The sequence below is a fragment of the Tursiops truncatus genome, chromosome 2, assembly GCF_011762595.2.
Source record: "Tursiops truncatus isolate mTurTru1 chromosome 2, mTurTru1.mat.Y, whole genome shotgun sequence".
Taxonomy (NCBI): domain Eukaryota; kingdom Metazoa; phylum Chordata; class Mammalia; order Artiodactyla; family Delphinidae; genus Tursiops; species Tursiops truncatus.
Window position 1 is genome coordinate 104853279 of NC_047035.1, and position 20887 is coordinate 104874165.

The 20887-nt window shown below is 41.0% G+C and overlaps 1 protein-coding gene across 9 annotated transcripts in view; it reads left to right on the forward strand.

Annotated features, from left to right (window-relative positions):
- The window catches only part of TLN2 (talin 2), a 446949-nt gene that overhangs the window by 310370 nt on the left and 115692 nt on the right, over positions 1-20887 (forward strand). For all 9 annotated transcript variants that reach the window (XM_073801108.1, XM_073801106.1, XM_033851753.2 and 6 more), the window contains 6 exons: positions 887-1053; positions 6351-6479; positions 7652-7765; positions 10066-10179; positions 17846-17980; positions 19906-20034. In XM_073801108.1, coding sequence (XP_073657209.1) covers positions 887-1053; positions 6351-6479; positions 7652-7765; positions 10066-10179; positions 17846-17980; positions 19906-20034 — 788 coding nt within the window. The remainder of the gene's footprint in view (positions 1-886; positions 1054-6350; positions 6480-7651; positions 7766-10065; positions 10180-17845; positions 17981-19905; positions 20035-20887) is intronic.

Here is a 20887-nt window from a genome sequence, read left to right on the forward strand (position 1 = left end):
ACTAATGTCCATTCACTGTCCCAGGATCCAATCCAGGGTACCTTGAACTGAGCACTTTTTGATTTTCGTGAAAGCCTTTTTCCCCCTTAATGTTAATAATGCTTCGTCATCCTTCACAAATGACCTTTCGGGGAGGAAATTGCTCATATTTGAGTAGTTTTATTTTTAATGTTGACGATGGTACCCCTCCCACTTCCAAAAGGAAGTTGAAATAGATAACAGTAAAATCCCAGCTACTAATAACAATTACTAATAACGAGATCAAAATCAATGCTGGGAAGGAAAGGGTGAGTAAATTGATAGGAAGACTGGGCCAAGGCAAATCTCAGCCTTTGAGCATGAAACTGGGGTCTGTGCTTCCTATGAGTGAGAGCCAAGTGACACAAATAGAGTAGGTTATGTGATACCACTCATCTGGTGTTAGGTAGCATGCAGATTGACTCAAAATTTTAAAATATTTTTCCTGTGCACATTACTCAAAGAGCTCATTATAGGGGCTTTTGTGTAAGTGGCTTCTGACGTGAGGTAAATAATATTTTCTATATAAGTATTTACTAAGCTTAAATGCACATAATAAATCCACATAATCTTGTTCCCTGCCTTCTCTTTATAAAGGGTTCCTCTTAGGTTACTTATGTCATTTTTATCCCGCACAGTTAAAGACTGAACTTGGATGTGATTGGGGGTAGACAGGCCTGGCAGCCGCAGGGAATATTTTTGGTTCAGAATCTGACTTGGCTTCATTGCTTAGGAATGGAGCATGGAGGCTCATTTCTCTTCGTCCCTTTTGCCAGAGGAATAGAGACAAGACTGTGCTGGCTCCTGAGGTTTCCCCTGAGCTTTAGGAAGCAGACAAACAGACTGCATCCTCTGTCCCACCCTCTAGGTGAAATGGTACGCCAGGCCCGGGTCCTGGCTCAGGCCACCTCAGACCTCGTCAACGCCATGAGGTCAGATGCGGAAGCAGAAATCGACATGGAGAATTCCAAGAAGCTCCTGGCAGCGGCCAAACTCTTGGCTGACTCTACCGCTCGCATGGTGGAGGCTGCAAAGGTAGTACATTGGATTTATTCAATTGAAAAGTGAACATCATTGAAAGTTAGGATTTGGAAGGTATCTTCAAGAAAGAGAATGGTCAGACGAGTGTGCATTTTTGTTCGGTTAAAATCTATATGGCTCTGTAATGTTTAACCTTCTTCAAGTGGGAAAGGGGAAGGTCTTGGAACACATGAATGAAAAAACTCTTTAGGGAAGTGGTGCTGACTCAGCCATAGACAAGAGTCCCTGCTTAGCCAGTACTCTTTTTACATTGGGTCATTGCCATTGGCTTTAGTGAAAATGATGATGAATTTCAACTTGAGGTTTCAACAGTAAATTCACTTTGACCTGTTTTCTTCCTGCAGCCTTAATGTCACTTTGCCCTCCATTCGACTTCTCAGCTAAACTTCTTTCAAGATTTTGCATAGGTGACAAACTTATGGTTACCAAAGGGGAAAGGTGGGGAGAGGGATAAATTAGGAATTTGGGATTAACATATACACTCTACTATATATAAAATAGATAAACAACGAGGACCTACTATATAGCACAGGGAAGTATACTCCATATTTTGTAATAACCTATATGGGAAAAGAATCTGAAAAAGAATGTATGTACATATAAATATATACATAAGAATAAAGGCAGCAAATTCTCAAAACTCACCACTTAAAAAAAAAAAAAAAGATTTTCTGTAGGTGTTTCCTGCTTCACTGTTACCCAAAACCCAGTAGCTATTTATAGGAGAGTTTGAATAAAGAGTTAACAGACAACTTTGTGCTTTTTGACAGCTATCCTATGTCATGATGCTTCTTTTTTTAATTTTTGAGTTTTATTTTATTTATTTTTTTATACAGCAGGTTCTTATTAGTCATCCATTTCATACACATCAGTGTATACATGTCAACCCCAATCTCCCAATTCATCACACCACCACCCACCCCCCCCACCACGGCTTTCCCCCCTTGGTGTCCATACGTTTGTTCTCTACATCTGTGTCTCAACTTCTGCCCTGCAAACCAGTTCATCTGTACCATTTTTCTAGGTTCCACATACATGCGTTAATATACAGTATTTGTTTTTCTCTTTCTGACTTACTTCACTCTGTATGACAGTCTCTAGATCCATCCACATCTCTACAAATGACCCAATTTCATTCCTTTTTATGGCTGAGTAATATTCCATTGTATATATGTACCACATCTTCTTTATCCATTCGTCTGTTGATGGGCATTTAGGTTGCTTCCATGACCTGGCTATTGTAAATAGTGCTGCATTGAACATTGGGGTGCATGTGTCTTTCTGAATTATGGTTTTCTCTGGGTATATGCCCAGTAGTGGGATGGCTGGGTCATATGGTAATTCTAATTTTTAGTTTTTTAAGGAAGCTCCATACTGTTCTCCTTAGTGGCTGTTATCAATTTACATTCCCACCAAAAGTGCAAGAGGGTTCCCTTTTCTCCACACCCTCTCCAGCATTTGTTGTTTGTAGATTTTCTGATGATGCCCATTCTAACTTAAAAGCCAGTGATTCTTGTTTATGGTTTCCTTTGCTGTGCAAAAACTTTTAAGTTTCATTAGGTCCCATTTGTTTATTTTTGGTTTTATTTCCCTTTCTCTAGGAGGTGGGTCAAAAAGGATCTTGCTGTGATTTATGTCATAGAGTGTTCTGCCTATGTTTTCCTCTAAGAGTTTTATAGTGTCTGGCCTTACATTTAGATCTTTAATCCATTTTGAGTTTCTTTTTGTGTATGGTGTTAGAGAGTGTTCTAATTTCATTCTTTTACATGTAGCTGTCCAGTTTTCCCAGCACCACTTATTGAAGAGGCTCTCTTTTCTCCATTGTATATTCTTGCCTCCTTCATCAAAGATAAGGTGACCATATGTGCATTGGTTTATCTCTGGGCTTTCTATCCTGTTCCATTGATCTATATTTCTGTTTTTGTGCCAGTACCATACTGTCTTGATTACTGTAGCTTTGTAGTGTTGTCTGAAGTCAGGGAGCCTGATTCCTCCAGCTCTGTTTTTTCTTTCTTAAGATTGCTCTGCCTATTCGGGGTCTTTTGTGTTTCCATACAAATTGTGAAATTTTTTGTTTTAATTCTGTGAAAAATGCCATTGGTAGTTTGATAGGGATTGCATTGAATCTGTAAATTGCTTTGGGTAGTGTAGTCATTTTCACAATGTTGATTCTTCCAATCCAGGAGCATGGTATATCTCTCCATCTGTTTGTATCATCTTTAATTTTTCTTTCATCAGTGCCTTATAGTTTGCTGCATACAGGTCTTTTGTCTCCTTAGGTAGGTTTATTCCTAGGTATTTTATTCTTTTTGTTTTTGCAGTGGTAAATGGGAGTGTTTCCTTAATTTCTCTTTCAGATGTTTCATCATTAGTGTATAGGAATGCAAGAGATTTCTGTGCATTTATTTTGTATCCTGCTACTTTACCAAATTCATTGATTAGCTCTAGTAGTTTTCTGGTAGCATCTTTAGGCTTCTCTATGTATAGTATCATGTCATCTGCAAACAGTGACAGTTTTACTTCTTCTTTTCCAATTTGGATTCCTTTTATTTTTCTTCTCTAATTGCTGTTAAAAGCCAGTGATTCTTATCCAGGGCTCTGTTTCAGAACCCTGTGAAACTTACTGAGGTACACATGCCTTAATTCCACCCCCAAAGAGCCTAACTTCCGAGTTTGCTGCTAAGACCCGGTGTATGTGTGTGTGTTTCACAGAAGATTCCGATGCCTACCTCCGGGTGAGAACTATTTTAAATGGATAAGGCTGTATTTATCTATGATGTTTTTATTATGCAATTAGCATATGCTTTTGGTGAAATGAATAGAAAATGCAGTAAGTATAAATAAGAAAATAGAAATGACTTTCAACTTCATATCACCCAGGTAACGTGTTGAATGTATTCCTGTGCATTTCAGATTCATTAAACATCCCCACAGCTTAGCCTGCCTCCTTGGTCTCTAACAGAACAGTAATGTGTCTCAACCAAGTGTGTGAATTGCTTCACTTTCGGTGTAATGTGACATGCAGTGACATCCAGTAGACCTTCCTCCTTGTCTGACTCACCATTGTATTACCTGAGGGGCCGATAGTCCTTAGAGATATGTCTTGGGTAGGGCTGAAGAGAGTCCCAAGGAGGGGCAGGGTCCGAACTTCCTTCCTCTGTCCCTGATCCTTCTTTCAGTCAAGGAACTCTGTTCCTTAGCATCCCTTTTAGCAAAAATACGCATTAGGGTTTTGGATTATAGTTAATATTTTTAAGGTTGTGACTAGTTTTGTTTCCTTTTTTTTTCTCCTAAGTTTAAAGAAAGCCATTTCAGGCAAACCCTCATGTTCACAAAAATTACTTGCTAGGCTGGAAAGAATCTTAGTGAAAAATCTAATCTGTCTCTTACTTTACAAATGAGAAAATTAAAACTCAGAAAGATTAAACCTACCATCACATAACCAGGACTGAGCCAGGACCAATGTGCACACTTGTTTTTGGATGTGTAGTGCTCCCCAGACTCTTTCACGGCATTTTACCAAGTTACCAAAGTGTTTGTTATTTTTGTTTATTTATATTAGATGGGACAAGGTTGAGTGTTTTTGTTAAGTTCTGTGAACTTTTTAGTTAAAAGTTGATACTTTGTTGTCATGGCAGTATTTTAATTTGCTGAATTTTGTTGAAAGACAAAGAATGTACGATGGTTAGACTTCCAAAGAATATATTTAGTGTGAAGAAAAAAAAGATTTCATAATCAGTAACTAAGATTTCAGGCCAAGATTAGTACCCCATATCTAATACACATTCATCATAAAACAGATACTGCTAAGGAAGGATCCAGACACGCACGTCAGTGTAACGTGCAGAAATGGTGCTTTCCTGCTGCTTGAAACACACAGTTAAGGCTGGCATGGCACTGGAGGCATTGATAAAGGAGTGGCTTTAGAAAATACCCGATAACCAGAAAAAATAAAACGACTCTCATAAACTTGCAGAAGAACGCAAAAGGAGCCCAAACAATCCTTTTATATGTGAAATGCAAAAAATACAATTTTTTAGTTGCTAAAAACACAAAAATCAAGACTACTAAAAGTGGTTTAAATTTAAACGAAGATTCCATCCAAGAGGATGGCAAAACAACTCTGTCACAGATGTTAAAACTGTTCCATTCAGTGTGAATTCCTATGACCTTTTATACATATCGTAGTTCAATGAAAGAGATTTTTGCAAATTGGTAAATTTGGCAAGGTGTTCACATGGAAAATTGAGATGTTTAGAAAATTGATTTCGATAATTGGCGTGTTTCTTTCTGGCTCACAAGCAAATATTATTGCCCAAAAATGTTCATAGGAAGAAACTCATTCATCTGCATACATCCAGTGCTGGTCACAAAGCATCCAGGCCCTGTGAGAAGAATCTTGATTGATGCTTTTATCTCAGGTGGACGTGGAAGACTGGATGTGCTTTAAGTTTTTGTCGAGTTATTGGGCAGTAAAATTATCCTCTCCCTACATTACCTTTAGCCTTTCCCTGCTTCAAAATCCTACCCATCTAACTAAAATCCACTTGGACTCCTAACACACTTTAACCTACAGCAACACAGTAAAAGAGCCGTGGGCTTACACAAGGAAAACATGGCCATCGGCTGTGCACGGCACCCTCCTCTTTCCCTGCCTGGGTAGGGGCATCGATTTCTCTCATTAGTACAGTTGGGGACCAATTCTACTTGGCTATATTTGCCAGCCCAGACTCTCTAGGAATGCAATTTCTAGACATGGTCTTTCTTAAACCACAGTGGCTTACAGAATTTTGGATGGCGTTCCCATCCCCCCACTCCCTCCAGACCAGCCCCTGTGTTATGCTGTAATCTTAGCCCAGTCTCATTCACCAGTGCCGCAGGACAGGAGAATCTTTCAGCAGCAATATGTGTCTGTCACACCAATTAAAATAAAATTCTCCCTGAGAGATGTGATCAGGAGGGAGATTTATCTTAACATCTTTTAAACCATTGGGTTTCTCACCACAAGGTAATTTATGTGGATGATGAATGCTATGATCTCAAGTGTTTAATTGTTTATTTAATTTAATTATTATTGGATTTTTCTTGTTCAGCTGTGCAGTTTGGAAACATCCCCTGGTAGATATTTTTTTGTTGTGAGAGGAAACATCTTTATCATAAAGATACTGCTTTGGCTTCTCTCTTCCTGTTACTTGGTATTCGTAGGAAAAAGTAACATTGAAGGCATGAATTCAGCGTCTGTGGCATGCTGCCCCTTGGACCTCTTGGAATCTTTCTTTTCACCTTCGTAGGGAGCTGCAGCCAACCCTGAGAACGAGGACCAGCAGCAAAGGCTGAGAGAAGCTGCAGAAGGTCTCCGGGTGGCAACCAACGCCGCAGCCCAGAATGCTATTAAGAAAAAAATCGTCAACCGACTGGAGGTCAGTAAAGAGGCTGGTTTTCCAGGTTTTAGATTTGCATAGAGTCCACTGAAAGAATAAGCGAATTCATAAGGCAGTGCCCCTAAAAAGGAAGCTAAATCAAGATAGACGATGCAGTTTAATGCTTTAGGTGCAGTTTAATGCTTTGAACGGCTGGTTTAGGGACATTGTACGTTTATGTTCAGTGGTTTAGGTCCATTGACACAGTTTGAAAAACTGCTTCAGTTCATGGTTGCACAATGTCAGAATCTTTTCAGAGTTTAACATTCTTGAACAGAATTCAAATTTTCTTTCAGGAGGAACCAGGTTTGTTTTTTGTTTTTTTTTTCCTGGCATTAAGGGATGTACACGTTCAGAAAGGACCTTTAGCTAAAAATGTATATATATTGTTGGAGGTAATACTCTTTCACAACTCCCAGTAGATGATAGGAACTTCGGAAGACTGGAGATGGGGATAAATAGGTTTGGAAGGGAGTAATAAATACTTCTGTCGTCTTTCAGAATGCTTATTTATTCTCGGGGAAAAAAAAAAGTAATAGGCACAAATTCTGTAAGAAAATAAATCTGTCTCACAAATGTACACAGGAGATTCTTACACTAAAATTTGGGGGCATTAGAGGCCAGAACTTGGCTCTAGTGAGGAATCCCTCCATGTGAAATCTGCTGAGTTCTGGAGGAAAGCTGACCTCCTTGTCTGTGGAGGGAGACTAGAGACTAAACACGATTAAGTACGCCAGTGGGGACATCTGGGCCTTTCTGAGCCCAGGCAAGTCAGGAGCCCCAGTGTGTGTACTTGGGGCTTGACCCAGAGAGCAGCCCATGCTTCTTGTGAGAGAAATGTTTTTCTCCTAAAACATTTAGACTTAGTGCCGCTCATCAGCGGCATCGTGGTCCTGGGACTCGTCCCTTGTCTTTTTGAGAAATGACAGATGAACATCGGCACTTGAGCCTGTCTTTTTCAATTGTCCCAGGGTACTTAAACCAAAGGAAGACAACAGGGCGTGGCTAGGTTAGAATGTCATTGGTGCTGAAAGGGTGGAGTCTGTGCCTGGTGTGCCCCTTCTTGGAGCCGTGCGGTGACCCCCTTTAGTGGAGGGGATTTATATCAATGTGCGTGTGTGTGTGTTTGCACGTGTGAACCCTGCCTCACCTCCTCTTACTGTCCTCCCCAGGTTGCAGCCAAGCAGGCTGCGGCTGCAGCCACGCAGACCATCGCTGCCTCCCAGAACGCGGCCGTGTCCAACAAGAACCCCGCGGCCCAGCAGCAGCTGGTCCAGAGCTGCAAGGTGAGGCACCAGCTGCCAGAGAGCCAGGTCTGCTGGAGGAGACCCTGATAACATTAGAGCGCCCAGTGCCCTGGTAATTCGGTTAAGACTGATCATCCAGGCTCCTAATCCAGTTTGTTCCGGCTCCCATGTTCCAGGTGTACACACACACGTCTGGTTTTTGTCTGTTAAGCGAATGGCCTATGTTTGGAAAGAGAACATGTTTTTCCCAGCATTGTCTTTCCTTTGTCTAGATTCTTTTCCTTTTTGAGAGCACAAGTCACGGAGGATCAATGACAAGGCCGTTGAGGGCTCTGAAACGGTAATGAAGCATTGAATTTCCAGAGGGCCTTGCTCCCTTTGAATGGCGGCCTTTGTGTTCAGTCTTCACTCATCATGGCAGGGGTGACTTCCTGCTTTGCACTGATGGCACCTGAGGACTTATTCATCCTGTCTGGCCTCGTCGCTGTTGCGCTCTGGTGCTTTCTGTGGTTGCCTCACTGATCTTCCGAGACCTGTCGCCGACGCCGCGCTTGAAGCCAAGGTGCCGCAGAGGGTGCCGTCCACCTCTGCCGCCTTCTCTGAGCGCCCAGAGTTAACTGTCCCGGGAGAGCCCCGAGTGGTGCCAAAGGCACATCTCGTTGCCTGGCCATCGCCCACATGTTGACACCATGCCTGACTGAAGTTCCCTGCAGTGCTTCGGTTCGCCATGGAAGCTGGGTGCAGAGGCATCTTGGATTTGCGTGGGCTCAGCCTTCTCTCTCCTTTCTCAAATCTCCTCTGTGAAACCATTCACGTGTGAGGGGTGTTGCTGCTTCTACTTCAAAAATAGCTTTACTCCTGTGGGGAGACCACCCAGGGCCCTCCACGTCCTGAATCCCAGTTCTCTGAGGCTAGCCCCTCACTGGGGAGCAAGTTTGCTCTGGTGGAAAAGCCTCAGCAATGCAGGAGGACCCTGTCCTCGGGGTTGTGCACGTAAAGAGGGGTTTTTTTCTGAGAGCCAGGCCCCTGCTGCGGAGGGAGTTGGTTTCCTGTTGGGGCCTGACTTCAGCCGCCAGCAGGGGTAGCAAAATGGCATTTCCCCTTCTCAGGGAGCACACGCTACTTGTGTCCAGGAAAATAGTATGAACCTTCCTCCTACTTTTTATGAACAAACGGAACATACTCAGCCCGTGGGTATCTCTGTCAGGGAATGAGAGCATTACTGTTTATCAGGTTGCGGTGCAGAAGGTAAAGTGGGCCAAGTTCCTGGAGCCAGCAGAAGAGGATGCGAGTGAAATTCTCCTGGAAATTTTTTTTTTTTTTTTTTTGCGGTATGCGGGCCTCTCACTGTTGTGGCCTCTCCCGTTGCGGAGCACAGGCTCCGGACGCGCAGACTCAGCTGCCATGGCTCACGGGCCTAGCCGCTCCGTGGCATGTGGGATCTTCCCAAACCGGGGCACGAACCCATGTCCCCTGCATCGGCAGGCGGACTCTCAACCACTGCGCCACCAGGGAAGCCTGAAATTTTTTTTTTAATTCTTGCTGAAATAGCCTCCTGAAAAGAACGTGTCACCAGGGTGGGCTGCTCTTGGGCCCTTCCTTAGCAGTGACGGTCACTGTGCCATGGCCTCTGAGGGCCTGGTTGGTCAGATGTGGCGTGGTGCAAAGGGACAAGCCAGAGGACTTGTAGAGAGGGAAAAGGCCAGCATCTCCTAGGCACCGTGGAAGACGGTCACTTTCAAGTGGTCTCACCTCGGGATGCTGTCCTCCCTCCCCTACCCCGGGCATTGGGTTTTCCCATTTGAGGAGTGAGAACACAGGAAGAGGAACCACAGTGACATGAAAGCTGACAGATGAAATGTATACCCGCAAAGTCAGATATCGAAATGCTGAAGTATGCTGTTAGTTGAGTGCTTCTCTCACTTTCTTCTGATCACTGGACCATATGAATTGAGTTTATCCACCTGTGAATTGGATAGATTCTTGGATGCTAGGGTTTTCAACCCTAACGAGCCAGGATGGTGTGAGCTGCAACTGGGGAAATTGTTTTAAGGCTTCGTTAAGGAGAATCGCCTTGTGCTGCGTGTATTGGGACCCGGGGGACCACAGGGTAGAGTGTGTGTGGGAGGAGCCTACCCCCAGGTACTGTGTTGGCATCAGTGTTGGCAAGGGCCCAACGGGCTAAAACTGCTGAGTGAATCCAGGTTCTGGGCCGGGCACCCCCAGGAGGGAAGGCACATCCACAGAACATTATCGCTGGGGGCGTTTCCCCACACACCCCATTTTGGTACGTCACCATCCTGGGTGTGCTCAGTTTTCGTTTTCCTTGCTTCCTGTAGGCGGTGGCTGATCACATCCCTCAGCTGGTCCAGGGGGTCAGAGGGAGCCAAGCCCAAGCAGAAGATCTCAGTGCCCAGCTGGCGCTCATCATCTCCAGCCAGAACTTCCTCCAGGTACCACGGAAACGTTCACCTCCGTCTTCCCCGGAACCTCAACCCACCCCCACCCCACTGCCCACTTTAGGTGTGCTAGTTTCCAGAATACCTCATGCCATTATTCATAGCCAGGGAAATAAGAATCTGTGAGTGCATCTTCTCCAAAGATGTGGTGGTTTCTTGTGGCAAATATAGAATGAGTAAGTATTGTCGGTCTTTGTGAAGTGTGGCTAGGTTCATTTTCTTTTTAATTAAATATAAAATGTGAATATTAAGTTGTGAACACTCCCTTTGTACGTACTTCTTTCACATCTCTCGGCACTTTGTCTACTTGGATCTCCTAAACAGTCCATGTGGTTTGGCAAGTTTCTTCCTCGTCCCTGTCTATTCAGATCTGTACTTACGGGAGCCAGTGATGCTTCTATTTGGTTAATTCTTCAAGAGCCGTAGCTCCAACATGCAGGGATACAACATGAAATGTTTATGCTTCCTCACATTTTATCTTCAGACATATACAAACGTATTTATGTATGTATGTATTCTCTTGGGATTCACTGTGTATTGACTGTTTTTCATATTAACATTTATATTATGAATATTTGTGAATTTGAATCATATTCTCTCATATACTATACTCATTAGCTGTTTAGCTGTTCTGTCATTCGACATACAGGTTGTTTTCAATTATTTGCTGTCATAAACAACCTGTGATATGATGAAAAAAAAAATCTTGGTGCGTGCTCAAATCTTTGTGCCCCTCTTTAATTGTTTCCTTAGGGTAAATTACTAGAACTAGAATAGCAAGCAGCTTATTTTTATCTTTGGGACATTGAGAATTGTAGCTTGGACAAGTTGTTTGTCTTCTGCTGTAGGTGGTTACAGGTCCTAGAATCAATTGTGTTGTCCCACTGCTGGCAGGATCATAGGGTCTTATGATAGTACAGTGTGGACATGGTCCAGGGGTCACTGTCCCTGCCCTTGTTTTTCCTGTTTCTTTTGTTCTTTTAAGTTTGCTACTGTAGACGGATCAGATCTTAACAAGAATAAAGCCAGAGTCAGAAATAAATAGAAATGGAATCAGCAGATCAACAAGTTTTAAACTTTTTTTAAAGTTTACATTTTAAACTCTTTTCATACATGTGGTAAAATTGCCCTTCCAGAAGGATGAATGAATCTAAATTTACAACTAGCAACATATGGAGCACACTTTTTATTTATTTTTTTCTCTTTGTTTTATTTTATTTTAATTTTTATTGGAATATAGTTGATTTACAATGTTGTGTTAGTTTCATGTGTACAGCAAAGTGAATCAGTTATACATATACACATAGCCACTCCTTTTTTAGATTCAAATGTGGGGTTATTTTTTTTTATTGGAGTATAATTGCTTTACCACGTTGTGTTAGTTTCTGCTGTACAATGAAATGAATCAGTTATATGTATACATATATCCCCTCCCTCTTAGACCTCCCCCCCATCCCACCCATCTAGGCCATCACAGAGCACTGAGGTGAGCTTCCTGTGCTTTATAGCATGTTCCCGCTAGCTACCTATTTTACTCATGGTAGTGTATATATGTCAATCCTAATCTCCCAATTCGTCCCACCCTCCTCTACCCCCTGTGTCCACATGTCTGTTCCTACGTCTGCACCTCTATTCCTGCCCTGCAAATAGGATCATGTGTAACATTTTTGTAGATTCCACATATATGCGTTAATATACGATATTTGTTTTCCCTTTCTGGCTAACGTCACTCTGTATGACAGACTCTAGGTCCATCCACATTTCTACAAATGACCCAATTTCGTTCCTTTTTATGGCTGAGTAATATTCCATTGTATATATGTACCACATCTTCTTAATCCATTCATCTGTCGTTGGACATTCAGGTTGTTTCCATGTCCTGGTTATTGTAAATAGTGCTGCAATGCAATGAACATTGGGGTACATGTGACCTTTTGAATTATGGTTTTCTCAGGGTATGTGCCCAGTAGTGGGGTTGCTGGATCATATGGTAGTTCTATTTTTAGTTTTTTAAGGAACCTCCATACAGTTCTCCGTAGTGGCTGTATCAATATACATTCCCACCAAGAGTGCAAAAGGGTTCCCTTTTCTCCACACCCTCTCTGGCATATATTGTTTGGAGATTTTTTGATAATGGCCATTCTGACTGGTGTGAGGTGAAACCTCATTGTAGTTTTCATTTGCATTTTGGAGCACACTTTTTAATACCTCTTTTCCAAGTTGGGAAGTCAATCATTTTTTTGAAATGTTTTTGCCAATTTACTTGGTTACGTTTTTATTATTTGATCTTGCATGTCCTTGATTTTCACAATGTTAAACATTTTTCATGTTTCAGTTATTTGTTTTTATTACATGAACTTGTCTATTCATGCTTTTTATATACTCATTCTGATTTTTCTTATAAATTCTCATGAATTCCTTAAATATTAATAATATTAACTTGTGTCCTTGGTATTTATGATCTGGCACTTAAATTGTTACAGCTTTACTAAGAGCCATTGTATAGCATACATATTAAAAATCTTAAAATTATGTGTACTTTTTGGTCCAGAAACATTTATACAAAAAAACTATGAACATGTACAAAATTTTAGTTACATAGGTGTTTATCATATCATTGTTTATTATATTTGAAAACATGGAAAATACTTAACAATACAAGATTGAAAAGTGCTAACTGATGTATACACAGGGTATTACATAGCTATGAAAAAGATAGACTATGTGGAACAAGGAGATTCGAAAACAGAATAAATAGTATTATCTTACTTTTGAAAATATATGTGCCTGCACATATGTGCCTTCACCCATGCATGGTGAAATTGTCCTGGGTTCTGAGATGTGAGCGGTCACTCATTTCATTTTGTGTCCCTGTATTTTTCTAAATAGTCTATTACATATATTTAAGACACAGATTAAAGAGCTGTTCCAAGAAACACAAACATATTTAATAAGAAACTCCCTTTCAAATCTGTTTTAAATAAGAATTTCAAGCCACTAGCCCAGTTTTACTTCCCACTCCACCCCAAAAGACACATACTTTTTTTTTTGAATACCTTTATTGGGGTATAATTGCTTCACAATGTTGTGTTAGTTTCTGCTGTACAACAAAGTAAATCAGTTATATGTATACATATATACCCATATCCCCTCCCTCTTGAGCCTCCCTCCCACCCTCCCTATCCCACCCGTCTAGGTCGATACAAAGCACCGAGCTGATCTCCCTGTGCTATGCGGCTGCTTCCCACTAGCTATCTATTTTACGTTTGGTAGTGTATATATGTCAGTGCTACTCTCTCGCTTTGTCACAGCTTACCCTCCCCTCCCACGCCCCTGTCCTCAGGTCCCTTCTCTACGTCTGCATCTTTATTCCTGCCCTGCCACTAGGTTCATCAGTACCGTTTTTTTAGATTCCGTATATGTGGGTTATCATATGGTGTTTGTTTTTCTCTTTCTGACTTACTTCACTCTGTATGACAGACTCTAGGTCCAGCCACCTCATTTCAAATAATTCAAATTTGTTCCTTTTTATGGCTGAGTAATATTCCATTGTATATATGTGCCACATCTTCTTTATCCATTCATCTGTCCATGGACATTTAGATTGCTTACATGTCCTGGATATTATAAGTAGTGCTGCAGTGAATATTGTGGTGCATATATCTTTTGGAATTATGGTTTTCTCCGGGTATATACCCAGTAGTGGGTTTGCTGGGTCATATGGTAGTTCTATTTTTAGTTTTTTAAGGAACCTCCATATTGTCCTCCATAGTGGCTGTATCAGTTTACATTCGCACTAATGGTGCAAGAGGGTTCCCTTTTCTCCACACCCTCTCCAGCATTTATTGTTTGTAGATTTTTTGATGATGGCCATTATGACTGGTGTGAAGGGATACCGCATTGTGGTTTTGATTTACGTTTCTCTAATGATTAGTGATGTTGACCATCTTTTCATGTGTTTGTTGGCAATCTGTATGTCTTCTTTGGAGAAATGTCTATTTAGGTCTTCTGCCCATTTTTGGATTGGGTTGTTTGTTTTCTTGATATTGAGCTGCATGAGCTCCTTGTACCTTCTGGAGATTAATCCTTTGTCACTTGCTTTGTTTGCAAATATTTTCTCCCATTCTGAGGGTTGTCTTTTCGTCTTGTTTATGGTTTCCTTTGCTGTGCAAAAGCTTTTAAATTTCATTAGGTCCAATTTGTTTATTTTTGGTTTTATTTCCCTTTCTCTAGGAGGTGGGTCAAAAAGGATCTTGCTGTGATTTATGTCATAGAGTGTTCTGCCTATGTTTTCCTCTAAGAGTTTGATGGTGTCTGCCCTTACATTTAGGTCTTTAATCCATTTTGAGTTTCTTTTTGTGTATGGTGTTAGGAAGTGTTCTAATTTCATTCTTTTTCATGTAGCTGTCCAGTTTTCCCAGCACCACTTATTGAAGAGGCTGTCTTTTCTCCATTTTATATTCTTGCCTCCTTTGTCAAAGACAAGGAGACCATCTGTGCATTGGTTTATCTCTGGGCTTTCTATCCTGTTGCATTGATCTGTATTTCTGTTTCTGTGCCAGTACCATACAGTCCTGATTACTGTAGCTTTGTAGTATAGTCTGAAGGCAGGGAGCCTGATTCCTCCACCTCCATTTTTCTTTCTCAAGATTCTTTTGGCTATTTGCAGTCTTTTGTGTTTCCATACAAATTGTAAAATTTTCTTGTTCTAGTTCTGTGAAAAATGCCATTGGTAAATTGATCAGGATTGCATTGAATCTGTAGATTGTTTTGGGTAGTGTAGTCATTTTCACAATGTTGATTCTTCCAATCCAAGGGCATGGTATATCTCTCCATCTGTTTGTATTGTCTTTGATTTCTTTCATCAGCTTCTTATAGTTTTCTGCATACAGGTCTTTTGCCTCCTTAAGTAGGTTTATTCCTAGGTATTTTATTCTTTTTGTTGCAATGGTAAATGGGAGTTTCCTTAATTTCTCTGATTTTCTCATTGTTAGTGTATAGGAATGCAAGAGATTTCTGTGCATTAATTTTGTATCCTGCTACCTTACCAAATTCATTGATTAGCTCTAGTAGTTTTCTGATGGCATCTTTAGGATTTTCTATGTATACTATCATGTCACCTGCAAACAATGACAGCTTTACTTCTTCATTTCCAATTTGTATTCATCTTATTTCTTTTTCTTCTCTGATGGCTGTGGCTAAAACTTCCAAAACTATGTTGAATAAGAGTGGTGAGAGTGGGCACCGTTGTCTTATTCCTGATCTTAGAGGAAATGCTTTCAGTTTTTCATCATTGAGAATGATACTGGCTGTGGGTTTGTCATGTATGGCTTTTATTATGTTGAGGTAGTTTCCCTCTAGGCCCACTTTCTGGATTTCTGGAGAGTTTTTTCATGAATGGGTGTTGAATTTTGTCAAAAGCTTTTTCTGCATCTGTTGAGATTATCATTTTTTTTAAGTTCATAGCATATTTATTGTTAATGAATTTTTCCCAGTTAGTATCTGAACAATATATACACTTATAAAATAAACATGATACCAGATGCTACAGTACAGATTTTCTTCTTTTTAAATTTTCTACATCTATACTCTCATATTCCATGTGATCCAATTCTCCGACCTCTTCCCTCTATTCTTATGACTTTGAAACCTTTAGCCAGGCAGCACTCCATGATGCCATTTGATACAAACACAATCATAAATACAAACACAAACTCAGGCACTTGGATTACAAGGCAATCAAATGGTTTTTATCCTTCAATTTGTTAATATGGTCTATCACATTGATTGATTTGCATATATTGAAGAATCCTTGCATTCCTGGGCTAAACCCCATTTGATCATGGTGTTTGATTCTTTTGATGTGCTAATGGATTCTGTTTGCTAGTATTTTTTGAAGATTTTTGCATCTATGTTAATCAGTGATATTGGCCTGTAGTTTTCTTTCTTTGTGACGTCTCTTTGTCTGGTTTTGGAGTCAGGTTGATGGTGGCCTCATAGAATGAGTTTGGGAGTATTCCTCCCTCTACTACATTTTGGAAGAGTTTGAGAAGGATAGATGTTAGCTCTTCTTTAAATGTTTGATAGAATTCGCCTGTGAAGCCATCTGGCCCTAGACTTTTGTTTGTTGGAAGATTTTTAATCACGGTTTCAGTTTCAGTGCTCGCGATTGGTCTTTTCATATTTTCTCTTTCTTTCTGGTTCAGTCTTGGAAGGGGGTGCTATTCTAAAAATTTGTCCATTTCTTCCAGATTGGCCATCTTATTGGCATTAGTTGCTTGTAATAGTCTCTCATGATCCTTTGTATTTCTGCAGTGTCAGTTGTTACTTCTCCTTTTTCATCTCTAATTCTGTTTATTTGAGTCTTCTTCCTTTTTTTCCTGATTAGTCTGATTAATGGTTTATTAATTTTGTTTATCTTCACAAAGAACCAGCTTTTAGTTTTATTGATCTTTGCAATTGTTTCCTTCATTTCTTTTTCATTTATTTCTGATCTGATCTTTATGATTTCTTTCCTTCTGCTAACTTTGGGGATTTTTGTTCTTCTTTCTCTAATTGCTTTAGGTGTAAGGTTAGTTGTTTATCTGAGATTTTTCTTGTTTCTTGAGGTAGGATTGTATTGCTATAATCTTCCCTCTTAGAACTGCTTTTGCTGCATCCCATAGGGTTTGGGTCGTCATGTCTCCATTGTCATTTTTTTCTAGGTATTTTTTTATTTCCTCTTTTATTTCTTCAGTGATCACTTCGTTATTAAGTAGTGTATTGTTTAGCCTCCATGTGTTTGTATTTTTTACAGATCTTTTCCTGTAATTGATATCTAGTCTCATAGCGTTGTGGTCAGAAAAGATACTGGATGCAATTTCAATTTTCTTAAATTTACCAAGGTTTGATTTGTGACCCAAGATGTGATCTATCCTGGAGAATGTTCCGTGTGCACTTGAGAAGTGTATTCTGTTGTTTTTGGATGGAATGTCCTATAAATATCAATTAAGTCCATGTGGTCTAATGTGTCATTTAAAACTTGCACTTCCTTATTTATTTTCTGTTTGGATGATCTGTCCATTGGTGTAAGTGGGGTGTTAAAGTCGCCTACTGTTATTGTGTTACTGTCAGTTTCCCCTTTTATGGCTGTTAGTATTTGCCTTATGTATTGAGGTGCTCCTATGTTGGGTGCATAGATATTTACAATTGTTATTATCTTCTTCTTGGACTGATCCCTTGATCATCATGTAGTGTCCTTCCTTGTCTCTTTTAGTAGTCTTTATTTTAAAGTCTATTTTGTCTGATATGAGTATTGCTGCTCCAGCTTTCTTTTGATTTCCATTTGCATGGAATATCTTTTTCCATCCCCTAACTTTCAGTCTATATGTGTCCCTGCGTCTGAAGTGGGTCTCTTGTAGACAGCATGTATATGGGTCTTGTTTTTCTATCCATTCTGCCAGTCTGAAGACACATAGTTTCCGTTTCAAACATTCCTAGAATGTACTGCCCCAGAGTATCTGATTTCGGTTGGCAATTTTGGGGGGAAACTAGATGGTTTTGATATTCCTTGTTTTAGGGCAAAGTAAGTTCTGGCTGATAAGGCGGCATTGCTGTTTGGGTCTCTACTCTGACTCTTGCTGCCCAGGAGCTGTCTTACCTTCAGCTTTTCTCTCCATAGCCTGGAAGCAAGATGGTGTCCTCTGCTAAAGCCGCAGTGCCCACTGTCAGCGACCAGGCTGCAGCCATGCAGCTGAGCCAGTGTGCCAAGAACCTTGCCACCAGCTTGGCAGAGCTGCGTACCGCATCACAGAAGGCAAGTGGACCCTGGTCACGGCAGTTAGCTTGTCAGGAGCGGAGCTTTTAATTCCTTACTGTTGGTGTGACCTGGGTGCTCCCCAGGGCCTGAACGCTGCCTGGCATATTGCTTGGTTCAGTTGTCCATTTCATCTGCTTGACCACTAAATATGCTCATGTGGATTGGCTTTTGCCCTTTTTAGCCGCTATCTCCTTGACTTAGTTATCACCTTCTGGTTACAGATGACTTTGGTTAAACTATGCTAAGTTGCATACTTCCCCTCCTCCCCTGCCCTGGGACAAGCAATGATCTATTTCTCACAGTCTTAGGGGAGACCAGTCATCAGTTTCTTGGCGCCAGGTAAACTGTGGGCACAGTAAGTGATGATATCTTCCAGGTGTTATCTTGTGAACTTAATAACATTATATAGGCAGCAAATCTATTTTGGAGGATCATCTGTATTATCTTTGCCCTGAGAGGTTTCCACCTCTTAAATGGGAGCATTCACCTTCACAAGATCCTCGATAGAACAGAACTGGGGATTAATGCGTTTCTGTCTCTGGGATGTGTTAATTACCAAAGGGCCTCATTACTGTACTGTTTGATGTGGTATTAGCATGAAGTTCTAGCATGAATTCATTTTTCCTCATCGTAACAAGCCCTTTATAGAAGCAGGCAGCCTCATATATGAGCAGGGGAAGAAGGTTAGAAGCTGATTTGAATTTGTAATATAAACAGTGCACTACATCACCAAAGAAAAATATCTAGAGTTTTAGGTTATATCTAATAAAAAAGTTATTTTGAGCTCTCTTTCTCAAAGAGAGGTCTAGGGACCATCTGCACTGGAATCACATGGGGGCATTTAGGATGCAGGTTCCTGGGCCTCACTTCTGAGCACCCCAGTCAGAATCTCTGGTCATAGCGCCCAAATATCTGCATTTTAACAAGTTTCCTCAGTGACTGAACGACACACCCACCTCCAACAACTGCTTTGGAGCAGTGATCCCCGAAGTGGGACTCAGGCAACACTGTGCAGTGGATTCAGGAAGACTCTTTTTATGATTTTAGTATATAGTGTAGGGGTTAAGAATACAGGCTCTAAAATCAGACCACCTGCATTCAAATTCTCGCCTTGCCATTGACTAATTTTGTGACCTGGGCAAGTTACTTAACCTCTCTGCCTCAGTATTGTCACCTAGTAATACTCACACATAGAAATCAATCAAATAGTGTGTACTGCTGCTGTTGTTACTATTATCTAAAAAAGAAAGAAGTTAAGATACACCAGCATTTAATATACTTGTATGTGTATCATTTACTAACATTTACGTGTATCATTTATTAACATGCGTGTTGGGGGTGTGTGATCAAAGCATTTGGAGACCGCTGTTCTAGATGATCACCAGAATGAAGCAGTTTTCTTAAAAGTTTTTATTAAGGAAAAAAATCTTTCATAGCCTTCAGTATGGAACGATAACGGTTTACAATCTAGAAATTTGTAAAGAGATTCAGTAAGGTTGACATAGACTTGTCTGTAGAGTCCTGGGTTCCTTTGTTTATTCGTTCCTTCATCCACCCCATGCTTCCCAAGTTTTTGTGTGCACATATACTGTGCTAGGTGCCCCATGTCTAGAACCCAGACACAGTGAATAAGGATCCTCTTCGTTTGAGAGGTAATGTATTTCTGATATAAACAGCTTCAAGGAAAATTTAAGTATATCCAGTTATGAGACACACATAATTGATTATTTAGGGAACTTAGGACTGAGGTCCTGATTGAGCGTGATTTTGTGCTCTCAGGAAATGCTTGTTACCCTTGCTTCCTATTGCTAGATTTGGAAAATCATTGGTTGTATCCAGAAAGGAATTTCCTATGTTGCAAGGCACTGGGGATGCTTTTCCCGAGCAGACTGTTGTGCACATATTCTCAACTCTGTTGACAGGCCCATGAAGCCTGTGGTCCCATGGAAATCGATTCAGCACTGAGCACTGTGCAGACCCTGAAGAGTGAACTGCAGGATGCCAAGATGGCTGCCGTGGAGAGTCAGCTGAAGCCACTCCCAGGGGAGACGGTAGGAGATGTTGGTGGCAGCTGGGGTCTGGGACTCTACCTCTGTTAGGAAGTCACGACATTTTTAGAGTTGGGGGGGAGGGGTGGTCAGTGTGTCTCAGTTTCAAGTGTTTTTAATGCAAAGCCCTAGAATAGCCACATTTCTCTGGAACAGTATTATGATAGAGATGGCCCTGAGGGGGCCTCTGGTGATGGGCCTGTGTGTACCTGCCTGGGGTGTGGCTGGGGATGACCAGGCATCAGTTCCTATTCATCCCTCTTTTCCATAAACAAGACCTGCTGGCGTTTGAGGCCAGTGTTCTAATCCTGCAGGCTTTTTCTGAAAAGAATGCCCAGGGCAGCTGGAGGAGCTATGTTTAGACCTAGGAGTTCTGGCTTCTTGGTCCAGGTTGTGTCATCCACTAGCTGTAGGCAAGTCCCAATCTCCTCTATGTCTAAAGTATTTTATTTACGAAATGGGTGGCAATTAAGTTATAAACACAGGCCACAACAGCAAGTGGAATGTTGGCTCCAGAAATCTCATTTGATCACGTTATGGTACCTCCTGATGCCTGTGCCAGGGTTTTCTTGGCTAAAATTTTACCAGTCGTCCTCATTTGTATGTACCTGCTTTCTCTCACTCCTGAACATTACTAATAAAATAGCTTCATTTATTAAGCACCTCTTCTGCACTGTGTACACACACAGTCAGCCTAGTTTATCCTGATAGTAACCTAATGAACAAGTGTTGTTCACCCCATTTTACAGCTGAAAAAAAAAAGGTGCCCTGTTCTACTCAATGTTACCTGGTAGTTAGCATCAGAACCATGGGTTGAACCCAGATCTGTAAGACTCCAAAACCCATGCCTTGATCT